The sequence below is a fragment of the Lepus europaeus genome, chromosome 20 (genome assembly GCF_033115175.1).
Source record: "Lepus europaeus isolate LE1 chromosome 20, mLepTim1.pri, whole genome shotgun sequence".
Taxonomy (NCBI): domain Eukaryota; kingdom Metazoa; phylum Chordata; class Mammalia; order Lagomorpha; family Leporidae; genus Lepus; species Lepus europaeus.
Window position 1 is genome coordinate 25,737,775 of NC_084846.1, and position 18,631 is coordinate 25,756,405.

Consider the following 18,631-nt stretch of genomic DNA (forward strand, 5'->3'; position numbering starts at 1 on the left):
GAGCAGGCAGAACTTGAACCGGCGGCAATATGGGATGCCGACACTGTAGATGGCGACTTTACCCACTACACCACAGCTCCAGCCCAAGTTATTTAGTTTTAATTTTTCCTGGTGGGGACAATTTTCTGGAAGATTGGGTCTGGAAACATTCTGAAAAATCATTTACTGACCCAAAACTGTTTTTCCTATTTCTCTCCTTGCCCTAATTTGCTGACAGTGCAACACTTTTTTTCTTTTTTTTTTCTTTTCTTTCTTTGTTTCTTTTTTTTTGACAGGCAGAGTGGATAGTGAGAGAGAGACAGAGAGAAAGGTCTTCCTTTTTGCCGTTGGTTTACCCTCCAATGGCCGCTGCGGCCAGCACATCATGCTGATTCGAAGCCAGGAGCCAGGCGCTTTTCCCTGTCTCCCATGCGGGTGCAGGGCCCAAGGACTTGGGCCACCCTTCACTGCCTTCCTGAGCCATAGCAGAGAGCTGGCCTGGAAGAGGGGCAACTGGGATAGAATCCGGCACCCCAACTGGGACTAGAACCTGGTATGCTGGCACCGAACACTTTTTTGAAGATTTATTTATTTGTAAGTCAGAATTGAACAAAGAGGGAGAGACAGAAAAAGAGCTTCCATTTGCTGCTTCACTCCCCAAATGGCTGCAACAGCCAGGTCTGGGCCAGGCCAATGTCAGGAGCCAGGAGCTTCATCCAGGTCTCCCACGTACGTGCAGGGGTTCAAGCCCTTGGCCCATCTGCTGCTGCTTTCCCAGGTGTATTAGCAGGGAGCTAGATCAGAAGGGGGGCAGCTGGAACCAGAAACGGTGCCCATATGGGACGCCGGTGCTGCATACAGTCGCTTAACCCGCTGTGCCACAGCACCAGCCCCACAACATTTCTTAAAAATACTATTGCAGTGATGCAAACTGGATCTCTTTTCCCACATGCCTGTGACATGTGGGAAAAGACACTGCCTAGGGCATCCCAAGGGCTGGTTTCTGTTTCTTACTTAGCTGCTAACCTCTTACCGGGGTGACGCTGAATGTGTTTGAGGTCTTTGCTTGCCTGTCTTTTGATACTGAACAAGGTGGTCTTTAAGGAATTTTTTTCTCAACTCTAAGATGTGAACTTTTCAATCTAGCGCCTAGAAAGAAGACAGGGACACTATGTACAGTTTGTCAGGGTGTACACTGTACGACCAGAGCTGCGGGTCACAGAGATGACATAGTTATGAACTGTTCCAGCTGGGTGGTGGACAACACAGCATCCCTGAGAACAGCACCTTTAATGTTTGTTCAGGGACCAAAAAGAGCCTGTAAAATTCTCTCCTCTCTGCCCTGCCGAATCAGGAGCTAGACTCACCTCTGTGGTTCTGATTCTTGCATGTGAAACACATACTTTTGCATCCTGGAGCATTAGTCCATGGCAGACAACAAGGAGAGAAAGCAGAGAGTGGTCCGCCTTGCACTCAGCTCTCATGGCAGAGTCTTCTCTTCACTGTGTCACAGTTCCTGCCTTGGCCGTCTGCAAACCGGCCGGCCTGGACTCTGCAGCCTTTGCCGTCTGTTCTGAACCAACTTTGTTGCCTACCTGGTCTTCACATGTATGTGGCTCTAGGCCTCTCGCCCACCCCATGGTAGTTCTTAGCCCCGTCTCTGTCCCTGGCTCCACTTGGCCTCACTCACCTGCCCACTGTTCTTCTCCCATTCTTGGGAGATTCGGGAGATGCTGCCATCAAAGAAGCTCACATTGCGTGTGTGTGTGTGTGTGGTTTAAATTTATTGCATTTTTTAAAATCAAGAGGCAAAATAGTATATATTTACATGACATTTAGAAATACAGCCATTGTAGGATGGCTAAATCAAACTAATTCACATATGCATTATCTCATGTTGTTGTCATTTTTGTGGTGATATCATTAAAATCTACTTGTTTTTCAAGAATACAGTATATTATGAGTAACTGCAGTCACCGTGTGGTACAACAGACCCCATGAACTTACTCCTCTTATCTAACTGAAACTTGGTTTGCTTTGACTACACCTCCCCAACCCACCCCCACCCCCCGCCCCTCCACTCCAGCCCTTGGTAACCACTGTTCTACACTCCACTTCTAAGTCAATTTTTTAGATTGCACGCAAGAGAGAGGTCATGCAATACTTGTCTTTCTGTGCCTGGTTTATATATTTATTTTTTAAATTTATAAATATTTATTTGAAAGGCAGAGTTAGAGAGAGAGAGGGAGGGAAGGAGAGGTCTTCCATCTGCTAGTTCACTCCCCAAATGACCACAATGGCCAGAGCTGGGCCAATCTGCAGCCAGGAGCCAGGAACAACTTCTGGGTCTCCCACGTGGGTGCGGGGACCCAAGCACTTGAGCCATCTTCCACTGCTTTCCCAGGCACATTAGCAGGGAGCTGGATTGGAAGTGGAGCAGCTAGGACTCAAACTGGTGCCCATATGGGATGCCTCCACTGCAGGTGGCAGCTTTACCCACTACACCACAGTGCCAGCCTCGCCTGGTTTATTTCACATAAAATAATGACCTCCAGGTTCATCTAGGTTGTCAGAACTTAAAAGATTGCCGTCTGTTGTGTACATATACCAAGTTCTAGTCATCTGTTGATGACACTTAAGTTGCTTCCTTATCTACTGTGAGTAATATTGTAACAAATGCAGGAGTACAGGTATCTGTGGCATACATATGGGTATCATTTCATCCTATCTATACCTGGGCGTGGGAGTGCTGAATCACATGGTAGTCCTATGACTACTCATTTATTTGAGGAACCCCCATACCATTCTCCACAATGGCTGTATTAACTTATGTGCCTTTTCTCCTCAACCTTTCCAACATGTGTTATTTTTTTAAAGATTTATTTTATTTATTTGAATGACAGAGTTACAGAGAGAGTTACAGTGATCCACTGGTTCACTCCCTAGATGGATGCAACGGCCGGAGCTGTGCCGATCCAAACCCAGGCGTTTCTTCCGGGTCTCCCATGTGGGTGCAGGGCCCCAAAGACTTGGGCCATCTTCCACTGCTTTCCCAGGCCATAGCAGAGAGCTGGATCGGAAGAGGAGCAGCCGGGACTAGAACTGGCACCCATATAGGATGCTGGTGCTTCAGGCCAGGGCTTTAACCTGCTGTGCCACAGCATCGGCCCCTCCAATGTGTTATTTTCTATCTTTTTGATAATGGCCATTCTAACATGTGTGAGGTAATACCTCACTCTAGGTTTTTTTTTTTTTTTTTAAATTTATTTGACAGGCAGAGTTAGACAGTGAGAGAGACAGAGAGAAAGGTCTTTCTTCCATTGGTTCACCCCCTAAATGGCCACCACAGCTGGTGCTGCGCCGATCTGAAGCCTGGAGCCAGGTGCTTTTTCCTGGTCTCCCATGTGGTTGCAGGGCCCCAGCACTTGAGCCATCCTCTACTACCTTCCCAGGCCACAGCAAAGAGCTGGACTGGAAGAGGAGCAACGGGGACTAGAACCCGGCGCCTATATGGGATGCTGGCACCGCAAGTGGAGGATTAACCAAGTGAGCCACGGCACCAGCCCGCCCCCTCACTCTAGTTTTGATTTGTATTTCTCTGATGATAAGTGGAGTTGAGAATTTTTTTTGTATATGTGTTGACCATTTTTGTGTGATCTTTTGAGAAATGCCTATTCAGGTCTTCTGCCCATTTTTAAATTGGGTGTTTTTTGTTTTTCCTTGCTGTTGAGTTATTTGCATTCTTTTCTATGTTTTTGATATTAAATCCCTTATTGCATTTGTGATTGGCAAGTACTTTGTCCTGTTCTGTAGGTGGTCTCTTCATGGGAGGAGCTTATACTGTGAAAGCAGAGAGGGAGCTTAGCCAGGGCTCCAGTGATCTCCCTCAGGGGGATCTGTTCCACAGGCTGCTCATCAGTATGGGTAAAAAAATATCAGTGTTTGAATAAACCTTAGAAGCAACTGGACTAAGCCATATTCAGTGCACTTTAGCATATGTGTACTGTGAATTCCAAGAATGCCGTAAGATGTGTCACACTTCCCTGACCTAATAACCTTCACATAGCCCAGAACGAGAAACCTCTTCATTTATAGATGGGGCCCCTGGAAGGCAAAGTCCAAGGCCACACAGAGTTAGGGGCCAGGAGAGGATGAGGTCTCAGGTGCATTGCCTGTAGAATTCAGTGAGAACTAGTATCTGTTTTTGAAGACAGCAATCTTCATATTGATTTTTTCCTTTAAGGAATGCCTTTTGACTGTATTTCATATACGAACTTAATGTTATAAAATCCTGCTGAGATCTTTGCCATCTGGCTTAAGGCTTTGCGACCGAGTATTAGAATGTTTCTGGGCCGGCGCTGCGGCTCAATAGGCTAATCCTCTGCCTAGCAGCACCAGCACACCAGGTTCTAGTCCCGGTCGGGGCACCGGATTCTGTCCCGGTTGCCCCTCTTCCAGGCCAGCTCTCTGCTGTGGCCAGGGAGTGCAGTGGAGGATGGCCCAAGTGCTTGGGCCCTGCACCCCATGGGAGACCAGGAGAAGCACCTGGCTCCTGCCATCGGATCAGCGCTGTGCGCCGGCCGCAGCGCGCCAGCCGTGGCGGCCATTGGAGGGTGAACCAACGGCAAAGGAAGACCTTTCTCTCTGTCTCTCTCTCTGTCACTGTCCACTCTGCCTGTCCAAAAAAAAAAAAAAAAAAAAAAGAATGTTTCTGTGTCGTGCATAAAAACACAGTCCTGTCTCTAGCAGGCTCATTGTCATTTTCTTCTATGAATACATGTCTGTTTCTAGGAAAACAGGAAGCTATTCCAAGCCGATCCTTCCCTGGATCCCTGGAAAATTTATGTGGAGTTCATTGATGACATCGTGGTGGAAGGCTTTTACCAGGCAATAATGCATGACTTGGACTTCTTCCTGAGGAACACAGAGAAGCAGTTGAAACCTGCACCGTTTTTTCAAGCACAAATGATGCTAATTCCCCCTGAGATTGTGTTTAAGCCTTCGTTAGAAAGAGAGGCCGGGGATGGCTTCTATGACTTGGTGGAAGAAATGCTGTGTGGCAGTTTCCGAATGTCTGCTCAGATGAAGCGAGTAGCAGCACACCTGGAAATAGCAAATTATCAGGTACTTTCTTCATAAATTGGCTCTAGATTTTCTTTTAAAGTCATGATTCAAAAATAAGCTTGGGTAACAGGGAGAGAAGTTGGAACAAGCAACATCGGTTTTTAAAGGCTGCCAATTTCTCTCCCTTTAAGGAATCGGCTGGGTAATGTTAGGATGCACATTACGGATAAAGCAAGTTAGTTTGAATAAGACTGAGTGATTGGTTTTGCTCTCATTTAGAGTGATATGGACAGCATGTTAGGCCTGGCTGAGGCCCGGCAGGAGATCATGAACAGAGTGGCAGACGCCATCAACAAAGTCTTGGATTTCAGAAACACCCTGGAGACCTATGCCTACCTCTGGGTGGATGACCAAGCTGAGTTCATGAAGCATTTTCTCATGTATGGCCAAACTCTGTCACCTGAGGAAGTGGACACTCGTGGACACGAAGAAATCCCTGAACAGCCGCCCACTCTGGAACAATTCAAAGAGCAGGCAAGGAATCCCCACTGCATTGGAAGTGGCTCATTGGCTTTGCATGGAGTTGATACAGTTATTTATTTTTTCCACCCTACAGATTGACATTTATGAGGCTTTGTACGCTCAGATGAGCAAGTTCGATGACTTCAGAGTGTTTAACAGTTGGTTCAAGGTGGACCTGAAGCCTTTCAAAGCCAGCCTGCTAAACGTTATTAAGAAATGGAGCTGGATGTTTCAGGAGCACCTGTTGAGATTTGTCATTGACAGGTAGCTTTGTGCTTGGGTGTTTTGAATTACAATTTTAACACTGACTTCTTTCTAATGGATAATAATTTTAAGAGCAGTACTCCTACAACCTTCAAAATAAAGATCATAAGTAATGTTTAATCAGGTACAGAATGAAAATAAGATTCATTCAGAATTCTTAAACTACGAAATTTTTTTTTTAAGATTTATCTATCTATTTAAAGGAAAGAGTTATATAGAAAGAAAGAAACAGACAAAGAGAGATTTTTTATCCATTGGTTTGCTTTCCAAATGGTCACAACAGCCTGGGCTAGGCCAGGTCAAAGCCAGGATCCCCAAGCTCTTTCGAGGTTTCCTGTTGGTGCCAGGGGCCCAAGTCCTTGGGTCATCCTCTGCTGCCTTCCCACCTTGTCAGGGAGCAGGATTGAAAGCAGAGTAGCCGTGACTCAAACCAGTGCTCCGATATGGGTTCCCGCCATTGCAGGCAACAGCTTAGCTCACTGTGCCACTGCACTGGCACCCCCCTGAATGTTTTCCTGAACTTAATTTATGTGATATATTTATGAACATCTGTATGTGTATATATATTTAATAGTCTGAATGAGCTGCAAGAATTTATAAAGGAGACAGATACAGGACTTCAGAGAGAGCTAAGCGAAGGCGATCACCATGGTTTAGTGGACATCCTGGGACACCTTTTGGCTGTGAGAAGCCGCCGGAGGGCTACTGATGAGCTCTTTGAACCCCTGAAAGAAACCATCGTACTCCTGGAGAGCTATGGCCAGAGGATGCCAGAGCAAGTCTATACCCAGCTGGAGGTAGGTGTAGAGATGAAATCATCGTAATCCAAGGACTTTCTGTGCAGTCTTACGGTGTCCTTATAACAGTCCGTATCAAAGGCATTAATGCTTTCAGTTCACAGATGAGGAATCTGACCTTGAACTTCACAAAAGCCAGCGAGCACTCAACTCCTGGTGTGTTTCATGACAAAATACTGAACTACTGTGCTCCACTGCTTTTGCAGGTTGTAGAGAGCCTCTGGTTATCTTTCTTGAGTTCCAGTTTCACCGTATCTTTCACGTGTGAAATATATCAACATTCATTTTCCTCTAAAACAGCCTGTCCATTGAGAAGTGTCCTAGGCCCGGAAACATTATGGGTATATTACCAAAGAGTAGATTAATACATGAGGCCCGGTCTGCGGATTTACTGCCAACAAGGTGGGCAGTCTGTTGCCACCTCTCCATTTTGGTTACACCTATTTTAATTCACTTATTATTTCTTTTTTTAAAATATTTATTTATTTATTTGAAAGGCAGAGTTACACAGAGAGAGAAGGAAAGTCAGAGAACAAGGGGGGGGGGGGAGGAAGGGAGGGAGGTCTTCCATCCGTGGGTTCACTCCCCAGTTGGCTGCGATGGCCGGAGCTGTGCTGATCCGAAGCCAGGAGGCTCTTCCAAGTCTTCCACACAGGTACAGGAGCCCAAGGACTTGGGCCATCTCCTGCTGATTTCCCAGGCCACAGCAGAGAGCTGGATCAGAAGTGGAGCAGCTGGGACTCGAACTGGCACCCATTTGGGATGCCGGCACTGCATGTGGCATCTTTACTCACTACGCCACAGCACCAGCCCCACTTATCATTTCCTAATTCACCTCACTCCTCCTCCCGTTCCATCTGCTGTCTCCTCTGTGGTGAGAGCAAGGTTCTAACGTGCAGGTCTCAGCTCTTGCCTCGCTCGGAGCCTTCCCTGCTGCCCCTGTGCTCCTGAATGCTGTTCAGCTCCCACAACAGCCCTCAGCTTAGCCCCTCTTGTATCTCGTTCTGATCTCTGCCTGCTAAAACCTAGTCATTCCTTTGTGCCCCAACATACCCTCCTCCTCGAGTGGATCCCATCACTTGGACTGACCTTGGAAACCTTTTGAATCTTTGGCTTTTCAAGGAAATGTATTTTTATCAAGCAGAAATGTGTGTCTGGAGTCCCCAGTTTTAAAGCAGACCTGCTGTCTTTGACAAGGGTTGAGGGGCCCGGATCCTCTGACCTGATTTCTTGTCCATGGTCTCAGAAGAGACTCCATGGGATAGTCAGGTTCTGTAGAGTGGCGTTCAAAATGCAGAGTGAGGCTGTGTGTGGATGAGGACGTGGAGTTTTGATGAAAGCAAGCACTCGAGGAGAGGCCAGGGAGGTTAGAACCCAGGTCCTTAGCTGGTGAGTTGGTTCAGTATTGTTGTCATGACACCACGCGGTCTCCTGCTGTCACTCCATCACACAGAGCCCTCGGGATGGAAGCTAATGCTTTCTGTCACATAGAATAGTTACTGTGTGTGCCTCGCACTCACCCCAGTGGTTTATAAAACAATGAAACTTGGAGAATGTGTTCTCTCTTTGCAGTAACCCTTCCACCACTGTGTATGCATAGCACAGTACACTCAATAACTGGCGGTTACTGAGTCACTTATCCAATATTTATTGACGGCAGCAAAATAGCCTGTAGACCCTTCGACTGCTGCACTTGGGCTGCACAAGTGGAATCCCAGCACTGTGGGTGGTTTTGTGTGACAAAACAGTCTGAGTATCCCAGGAGATGACCCAGAGGAGCAATGTTTTGTTAGCCTGGACACAAGGAATGGTTTTCATCTGTAATTAAGCACCATAGTGCTTCAACGAAAATAACTTGAGGGCCCTATTTGAATTGCAGGGAAGGAGAGCTGGACTGAACTGGTACCTGAAGTATTTGTTGCTACTTTTGTCCTACATCAGGCAGGAATTACCGTTTTCTTCCCTTTGCCTGTTTTGTCTTTAAAAATTGCATCATCTGAAATAATGCTCACAGTCACTGTTGGGAAAGAGGTTGCGCACACACGTAGCCTGAGGGGCTAGAGGAAGGTGGAAGAGGAAGCATTTTCACCTTGGCCCCAGCAGATTCCAAGTGTATTTTTCATTTGCTGAATTGCTAACATGGGTGACTTCCATCTCTAGTCTTTAAAGATCAACAAGTTCATTTCTAGAGCACTGGGATTTTTTTTCCCACCGCAGCAAGGCCACTTGGAAGTTTGCATTTATGTTGAAAAGATTGCCATTTATTCTGAACTGTGGTTCATGCTTGCAAGGTACTCTTCTAGGCCAGTGGGTATCTCAGCCCTGTCTCTAAGCCCTTGAACCACTACCATCTTTTTTTTTTTTTTTTTTTTTGGGTAAACTTCTTCTAGAAGAGTGAAAACAGGGCATGAGTTAGTGTAAAGAAATTGGAATTTTTTTTTTTTAAACTCCACAGGGTTGACTTTCTATGGAATTGAGGTACTTTTGCATTTGCACCTTTGTTTTTCTCAGGAGTTGCCCGAACAATGGGAAACCACCAAAAAGATTGCCGCGACTGTCAGACATGAAGTTTCACCTCTCCAAAATGCAGAAGTCACTCTTCTAAGGAAGAAATGCGTTTTGTTTGATGTAAGCTAGTTACCGTGTATTTGTGTGTGTGTGTATGTGTGTGTATGCGCGCACATGGGCCTGCATGCATGTGCTTTTAACGGTAATTGGTGCTATTTGTTTGAGGTTAACTTTCTCTCTTTTCTGTCTTGATCAGGGAAAGCAGCTGGAGTTCAGAGAGAGATTCAAGTTTCTGGCCCCTCTTGGATTTAAGGCAGAAAACCCATATGCAGTGCTGGATAAGGTAACCCTGATCTCAAATATCTAATGTGCTTTACCATGGCCACACTAGAAAATAACTTCAGCCACTAAGGTATTGCTATGTGTTGCCTTAGTTTTGCCATTAGTTACGGGAGTTAAGAACTGTTTTCCCCCAGTAGTATATTATGTTGTGTTTTAAATCCTGTGTCCCCAACCCACTACCCTCATGAAAAGACCACTGCTATGGGTATTTTTTGAGCACTTGCTCTGTTAATAATTTTCTCTGTTGTATTATTTATTTCTCTTAGCTCTCACAGTGTCTCTATGATATAGTGTTCACTACTCTTCCCTATTTCAGATAAAGCAACAGACTTGTATAATTAAGTAATGCAGACTACAGAGTTAGCAAGTAATAGAACTGAGACTAAAACTCTGGCTATCTAAATGAACAGCAACGACAACAAAGAAAGTGAGGCATTTTAATGATGATACTGCCTCCCATGAGATACAGTGGCTGGAATTTTTCACCATAGTCAGGCTAGCCCATCACTCATCCTTAGCCCTGGATGTAAATATTGTGGAGTCATTGAATCCTAATGTGTAATTAACTCCTTGATCAGAGTTGACTACAAGAATGAAGGTAGTGGGAAATAAACCCAAAACAATGAGTAATTCAGAGGAGGTTTGAGTAGATGTGTTAAGCTTATATTAGAACCACAGTACCTTTGTGTTTCTGGGAACTTAGCCCAGAGGTTGAAATGAGAAACAGACTTTGTGCGGGTTCGAGGCAGGGCATCCTCCTGTCGGGGCTGCTACCCTGATTCTGAAGCTCCCCGTGGAGACAGCTTCCCTCCTTAGCCTTGTGGACAGCGTGCAGATCGTGAGCTCTTAGCTCTCTTTCCAAGTTTTAGCATGTGTTTGGACTTTGAGCTTATTCAGAAAAGCACATCATACAGCATCAGATCTTCTCTTTTACTTGGCTGGAGAATAATGGTTAATATATTCACTGAAAGGGAGTGGGTTAGAATATGCTAATGGAGTTATTTTTTTCTTTAAGATTGTATCTGAATTGCAGGTGGTCTGAACAGACTGTGGATGGGGAAATGTTTTTACTTGACTAAGCAACATGCTGAATGTAAACATTTACTACAGTTATTTATTGAAACTCACCATTTTCATGCTATATTCTGACAGCGTATAGCGACGTCTTGGACAGTCCGAGATGCTATCCCTGTAACTGTACAGCATGTTTGGGGATATTTTGGCTCTAGCGGGGCTGGGTTGACTTTGTCCTGAAGTATAGTCTTCATGTGTTTTTCAGCATGTGCACCTAATGTTTATCTAGTTCGATTCCACCAAAGTTCTGTGTCTTTTTCTTCTGGGCTGGTGTGGTAGACCCTAGTACTGAAGCCATCTCACCCCTGACACGGAAGCCACTGACATGGAGGAGCAAAGGGCTTAGTGTGGTGATTCTTTGTGCTTTGCAGTGAGATTGCCTGCCAGAGTGCTGTGCTTTCTTCGTAGCCACAGATACAGTAAGCAGTTCAAAACACAACGAAGTATTTCTAGGAATAACAGAGTTTGCATAAATAGCAGGAAAAAATGGTTAAAAATAAATAAGGGGAGATGTGGTAGACTTTGAGATTTTGAAAAGTCCTCCTGTGTAAAATTGACGCAGAGGACGTGTTCCCAGGGTGCAGTTTCGCAGGTGTTGCTGAGCTCATGAGAAAAGTCTAAATGGCAGAGGCAACCTGGACTACAGGAGAGCAGGGCGGAACGCAGAAGCGAACCCAGCAGCCTCTGCAGCCGTAGTGGCAAATAGGAGTTCCAGAAGCCTGCTGACTCTTCCATAGGGACATAGGAGATGCTCATAAGAAGTTGCACCCTCAGGGAAGGGTCGGCTGGGGAAAGTCTGCAGCCATAGGAGCTAGTGAGTTCTCGGTCCTTCTTTGCTGAGGTTGAATGTAAAAAAAAAAAAAAAAAAAATCAATAGAAAAGAAAGAGTGTTCTCCAGGAATTTGTAGGCTTAGACATGTTCTCATAAGTGTTTGTGGTTCAGTGCCATCCAAAACCTGTGATGAAGGAGCTTCAGGTCAAGAAATTGAAATGGTACAACCTACAAGTAACTGCTTAGCACGCGGTAGACACAAACTCCTGTCTCCTCTGGGAAAACAGGTGCTCTCGTAGCAGTGTCTTCAGAGGTTCAAGAGATTACATTTATTTATTTGTTTATCTACTTATTTTTAAAGATTTATTTATTTGAAAGAGTTACAGAGAGAAGTAAGATAGAGATAGAGATAGATAGATAGAGAGAGAGAGAGAGAGAGAGATCTTCCATCCGCTAGTTCACTCCCCAGATGGCCACAACAGCTGGAGCTGCACCGATCTGAAGCCAGGAGCTAGGAGCTTCTTCCAGATCTCCCATGTGGGTGCAGGGGCCCAAGGACTTGGGCCATCTTCTACTGCTATCCCAGGCCATAGCAGAGAGCTGGATCGGAAGTGGAGCAGCTGGGACTAGAACCAGCGCTTATATGGGATGCCAGCACTGCAGGCCAGGGCTTTAACCTGCTGCACCACAGCGCTGGCCCCAAGAGATTAAATTGAAATATTAGAGTTCACAATAAAAAATCAATAAATGCATTATAATGCATCCTAGTCAACAGAAAGAAACCTCAGATAAAGACTGAGATACAACTTTGGTAGTAGAAAGAAATAAAAGATAATATTGAAAAAAAATGAGCAAGTTCTCAGTTTTGAGACTATCAAAAATGATGAGTTGAATTTGAAAAAGGGCCAGATACTTGTGGAAGTGAGAAATAGAGTTGTCAAAAAATACAGCTCAGCATATGGGTTAAAGAGCTAGTGAAACTGGGAAAGAGACTAAGCAAAATGCAAGTTACATTGGAAGAAATCACTTACGGGACGCGCTCATGTGTAAGGAGATGCAAAATACAAGAGAGATTGAGAGACACAGAGGAGTTAAGTTAGGCTAGCGTCTAACACTTCTACTCACAAACAGAACATTATAGGTAACAGAGAGATGACAGCTGGGAATTTTGTAGGACAGGGCAAAGCATGAGTCAGTGGTCAGGAAGTTCACTGAATCCCGGCCAGCATTCGTACAAAATCAACACCTACATACATCACAGGGAACTGCAGACCGTGAGAGGCAAAGATGTTGAAAGCACGCAGGCAGAAAAGCCAGATCATCTGTTAGAAACGAGCCTGGGCCAAGAACGTGTTTTCCATCAGCTGCAGTGAAAATCAGAAGGTAGCGGATGGTGCCTTCCAGGAAAGGAATCAGAGAAGAATATTCCAGATGAAGAAAAATGGAATGAATTTACCACCGAGAAGTCATCTCAAAGTAACTTCTAGTGCGTGGGGCTCAAGAGAGGAGCATTCAGCAGAGGCGTATTTGGTTCTTAGAAAAGAATAACTGTACAACAAACCTCTGATGGGATGAAGAAGGGAAAACAAAAAGTCACAATCTTAGGAGTAAAAGATCATACTACAGGAGGTGAAGACGTTCAAAACAGAGAGCTCTGTTAAGAAGAAACTTGAGAACTTAAACTGAATGGGTAAGTTTTTGGAAAAATACAGTTTGCCAAAAACTCTCTGGAAATACTAAACCAGAGTAGTCTTGTAACCATTAAAAAATTAATCAGTAAGGAAATGAAAGGAAAAAATTAACTGGCAGTTAGCAAAGAAATCTTCCGACAGAGAGACTTGAGGCATCGAGAGCTTTGCAGTTGTATTCTGAGAAGGTTTCAAGAAATAAATCTCATTCATGTAGTTCCAGAAACCGGAAAAATGAGCACTTAAAAGTTGCTCTATGAGGCATGTCCAATTTCCATAGAAGAATCGTATGAGAAAGGTAAAATCATCAGTTTTTTAATGTGCATGCTAAACAAAGCAAACTCTACCAATTTATAAACAAATTGAGTTCATTCTAGGAAAACAAATTTGACTTAAAATAAGAAATTTAATATAGTTTGCCACATTGATCAAGAGGAAGAAATCATATAATCCTCATAAGAAATACACAACAAGCTGTAGATATCATTCAACAATCCATTCATGATGGAAACTCTTGGCGAAGCAGAAGAGAGAATATCAGACTTAGAAGACAGAGAACAGGAAAGGAAACAGGCAAACCAAAGAAAAGAAGAAGAAATTAGAAATCTAAAAAATATTGTCGGGAATCTACAGGATACTATTAAAAAACCCGACATTCGGGTTCTAGGAGTTCCTGAAGGCATGGAGAGGGAGAAAGGATTAGAAGGCCTTTTCAGTGAGATACTAGCAGAAAATTTCCCAGGTTTGGAGAAGGACAGAGGCATCTTAGTACAGGAAGCTTATAGAACCCCTAATAAACATGACCAAAAGAGATCCTCACCACGACACGTCATAATCAAACTCACCACAGTGAAACATAAAGAAAAGATTCTAAAAGGTGCAAGAGAGAATCGTCAGATTACTCTCAGAGGATCTCCAATTAGACTCACAGCAGACTTCTCATCAGAAACCCTACAAGCTAGAAGGGAATGGCGAGACATAGCCCAGGTACTAAGAGAGAAAAACTGCCAGCCCAGAATATTATATCCTGCAAAGCTCTCATTTGTGAATGAAGGTGAAATTAAAACTTTTCATAGCAAACAGAAACTGAAAGAATTTGTTGCCACTCATCCTGCCCTGCAAAAGATGCTTAAAGATGTGTTACACACAGAAACACAGAAACATGGTCACCAATATGAAAGAAGGTAAAGGAAGGAAACCTCACAGCAAAAGATCACAGGAAGCTCAATTTCTCTTTGACATAGAATTAAACTCTGATGCACTGTTAGAGCAATGTGTTAAAGTAATCTAGTATGTTCTCTTGATGTCTGTTAAATTCTAATTGTTCAAAAACAGCTGAATTTTTATTAAGAGCTATGGGTTATTTAACTATGTGCTTATTTTCAAAGACTTGAATAATCACCTTGTAACAATGATCAAATTTGGTCTATGTTATGTCATGATTTTAAGGAATCTTAGTTCAACCAGATATTTTGGATTTTGATATTGGTCTATTATGCTATGTTATATGTGCGTACATATTGTATGTCCACATGGGGAAATTTTATTAAGAGTTTTATTTTAAATGGCTTTTAGATAAGATTGTCCATAAATTTAAGCTGCTAAAATCAATCAAAGATACATTTTAATTTGTGTGACCTGAATCTGTGTATCATATGTTTTAAACTTGTTGGTAGAAACTAAAAACATTTTATATGGTTGTGCTTAAGTTTACTGGTTAAACAAACTACACCATGTTAGATATTTAAGAGGTGTTTTCAAATACATGATTCTTAAAATTTATAGAAGGCATTGGACCTTCTGGTAAATGTTTTATTAAGTTCTTATCTAAGGGTTGAAACGGTTTGCTAAGTATTCATGTAATATTGCTATTGTCAGCAAGTGATCTAGGACTTGCTCCCTCATTTCTCTATTCTAAGCCCAACTTGTTCTTTCATTTCTCTATTCTCTTCAAGGTAGGGAACTAATTCTATTATGAAGGAATCTGTAGGATGCACAATTTAATCTTTAGACCTTATAAGAGATGGCTAACATTTTTCTGTAATAGCATAGCCAAAATAAGAGCTTAAATAATAATCTCATAGCTAGATTCACATCACCATCAGCGAAGTATACAGTAAGTAGAAAAAAAAAACCTCCCTTTCAGACCAAAGGGAAAGAAAGTTTTAAAGTGAGAATATAATTTTCCTCATGGGCATTGTCTACCTTAGAAAAACTACTACAGAACATGCCTGTGACTATAGACTTGTAGTTCAGGCCACCGAAGATTAGAGATGGGACATGGGCACTCCCTTGACTTGCATCCTCTGGTCTGCTTTAACACAAACCAGGAGGAAAAGAAAGCTAGGCATCAGAAGCAATGGGTGGCAGGCCTATTAACGGCTGATCTGTACGGTGATCTGCCCTCAAGGAGACCCAACAGGCCAGTCCACTGCAGTGGCTTTCAATGTGGTAAGCCTGGGCTTCAGCAGAAGTCAGCTTGTGAAGAGCCCTGGCAGCTCTGCCAAGAGTTGGGTCACTGGAAATGGACCTGCCCTGGAGTCGAAGGATGCCCAGGTCAGAGCCACAGATCTTATTGGCTCCAAGCTGAAAAGCCCTTCACTCAGCCCAACTTCCAAAGTGACCACTGCAGCTGAGGGTATGGTCAAGTAGGGTCAGCAACATTGCAGGCAGAACTGTAAATTTCTTGTTAGAGATGCCCCCTGCCTTTACCTGGCCAGCTCTCCTCCCAGGCCAGCCAAGTAATGAAAGTCAACAGAGTGCCTTCCCCTAGGAGGTTCACACCTCCCTTAGGATATACCCCATGTGAAGAGATAGATAGGTCTGGGCCTCTTAACTTACAAGGCCTAAAGCCCACCAGATTATTATCAAGCCCCTTCTATCAGGTTCTATTTGCCTCTCAATCAGAAAACTTAATTGTAGCTGACAGCACCTTTCTTAGCTCCTCTAATAATGACTCTGTCCTTTGTTCTAGACCCTGTCTAGTGCACTTGGGCCTCATTCCTTCGTAATCATAACCTCTACTCTACCACCAATGGCTCTACTCCCAACCTGTGTGTACTGATGGTCCTCTTCCCCACTTAATGCTGTATAATTGTTCAGACCTGGTAAATGCCACTCTTAGGATCATTGGTTACTATCCTCACCCTGTCTTTTATGACCTTGTCTAAATATGATCAGAGTCGGGGAACTTGGAAGGCTTCCATAGCCTTGGCAACTCATGACGACAGCCTAGGGTGGTTACTGGTGCCATAAACTAGAGTGTCAATTTGTTGGGTCAACAACAGGAGCCACTGTGCGCTTGCTCCTGATGTGGGATCTCTGTCCTTAATGTACTGTACATTTTGATTTAATGCTATAACTAGTACTCAAACAGTATGTTTCACTTTGTGTTTCTATGTGGGTGCAAACTGTTGAAATCTTTACTTAATGTATACTAAATTGATCTTCTGTATATAAAGAGAATTGAAAATGAATCTTAATGTGAATGGAAGGGGAGAGGGAGCGGGAGAGGGGAGGGTTGCGGGTGGGAGGGAAATTATGGGAAGGGGAAGCCATTGTAATCCATAAGCTGTATACTGGAAATTTATATTCATTAAATAAAAGTTAAAAAAAAAAAAAGACATTTGTAACAGTGCAGCATGGACGCCTCCCCCACGTGGTTGTCTTGGCCAAGGGCCAGCTACATCTCCTCTGTGCAGAACGGAGTGTGCCTCACTTTAAACATAAACTGCCTCGCTTTTTCTTTCTTGATGATCCAACTTTTAATTTTTTTTTTTTTAATAAAAAGTGGTACATTGACTTAATGGCAAAAGTTCAAAGAATGCAGTAGATCTTGAAAGACAGGAAAACTGCTTCCCCTCCCACACACCTTGTGTTCACCCCCTGGGTTTCTGAGTGCTATTTCTGTAGCTATATTTTAAATGCAAAGTCCTCTTTCTGGGCTCCTTAAGTTTATTTGTTTTTTTTAATATTTTATTTATTTACTTAAGAGGTAGAGTTACTGACAGTGAAAGGAGAAAGAGAGAGACAGAGAGAGAGGGGTCCTCAGTCCTCTGGTTCACTCCCCAAATGGCCACAGTGGCCAGAGCTGCACCAATATGCAGCCAGGAGCTTCTTCCGGTCTCCCATGCAGGTGCAGGGCCTAGGCCATAGCTGAGAGCTAGATTGGAAGAGGAGCAGCCAGGACTCGAACGGGCGCCCACATTGGATGCCGGCGCCACAGGCGGAGGATTAACCTACTGTGCCACAGCACCGGGCTCCTTAAGTTTAGATGCTACACTTGGTAACAGCTTTGTAAGACAAGAATCTGACTTTTTCTTTCTTTTCTTTTTTTTTTTTTTAAGATTTATTTATTTATTTGAAAGAGTTACAGAGAAGCAAAGGCAAAGAGAGACACAGAGAGAGAGGTCTTCCATCTGCTGGTTCACTCCCCAGATGGCCACAACGGCTAGAGCTGAGCCGATCAAAAGCTAGGAGCTTCTTCTGGATCTCCCATGTGGGTGGGTGCAGGGGCCCATGGACTTGGGCCATCTTCTGCTGCTTTCCCAGGCCATAGCAGAGAGCTGGAAAAGAAGTGGAGCAACTGGAACTTAAACCGGCGCCCATATGGGATGCCAGCACTGCTGGTGGCAGCTTTACCCGCTATGCCCCAGTGCGGGCCCTGGCAGAATAGACTTTGCTGAAAAATATGCATAGGAACAATTTTGGTAACATTGTATTTATTTACAGTCTCCCATCATGCTTCGGAATGCTTCTACATTTTACCAAGAATTATATTTCAGATTTCTTTTTTTAAAAATTTATTTAATGTATACAAATTTCATGCATTCCATATATAGAGAGATTTAGGAACATAGTGATTCTTCCCACCCTACCCTTCTTGCCGCCCACACTCCTACCCTTCTTCCTCCCCTCTTTCCTATTCCCACTCTTAATTTTTACAAAGAACTTTTTTCAGTTTATATTGTACTCATAAGATTCACTCTATACTAAGTAAAGAGTTCAACAAATAGTATTAAGATAAAAAAAAACACTGTTCGTCAATAGTTGCGACAAGGGCCGTAAGCAGTCACCACATCTCGAAATGTCCATTTCATTCCCATAGATTGCCTTTCAGGTGCTCTATTGGTTACCACAGATTAGGGGAAACATACGGTATTTGACTTTCCGGGACTGTGGCGTGTTTCACTAAGTATCATAGTTTCCAGTTGCATCCATTTTATTGCAAGATGTGTATCCTTTTAAAACTCGAAGATTGAGATGTTGAAATCAGTGGAGTTGGGGAACCACGTGGCTCCTCCGTGGCCCGTAGTTTGAGTGCCGGCGTGCGGTGTCTCTGCAGGTGAACGGCGAGCTGGAGGCTTTGGAAGCAGAACTGCTGCGGATGCAAGAATCCGCTCGCCTTTTCGAAGTGGCTCTCCCGGAGTACAAGCCAATGAAGCGGTGTCGCAAGGAGATACGGCTGCTCAAAGGGCTCTGGGACGTCATTGTTTATGTCAGAGTAAGATGCGCTTTGTCAAAGCAGCCTTTTAAAATTTTTCTTTTCATGGTTTTTTGTTTATTTTTTGAAATATGTAATTTTTTTTTGGTATGACAGAATGTTTTAAATTTTAAGAAAT

At 43.7% G+C, this 18,631-nt stretch overlaps 1 protein-coding gene across 1 annotated transcript in view; it reads left to right on the forward strand.

The window, feature by feature from the left end:
• Positions 1-18,631, forward strand: part of DNAH11 (dynein axonemal heavy chain 11) — a 367,765-nt gene that overhangs the window by 57,479 nt on the left and 291,655 nt on the right. The window contains 7 exon segments of the mRNA XM_062178539.1: positions 4,771-5,103; positions 5,323-5,577; positions 5,660-5,829; positions 6,404-6,626; positions 9,138-9,254; positions 9,391-9,477; positions 18,355-18,513. Coding sequence (XP_062034523.1) covers positions 4,771-5,103; positions 5,323-5,577; positions 5,660-5,829; positions 6,404-6,626; positions 9,138-9,254; positions 9,391-9,477; positions 18,355-18,513 — 1,344 coding nt within the window.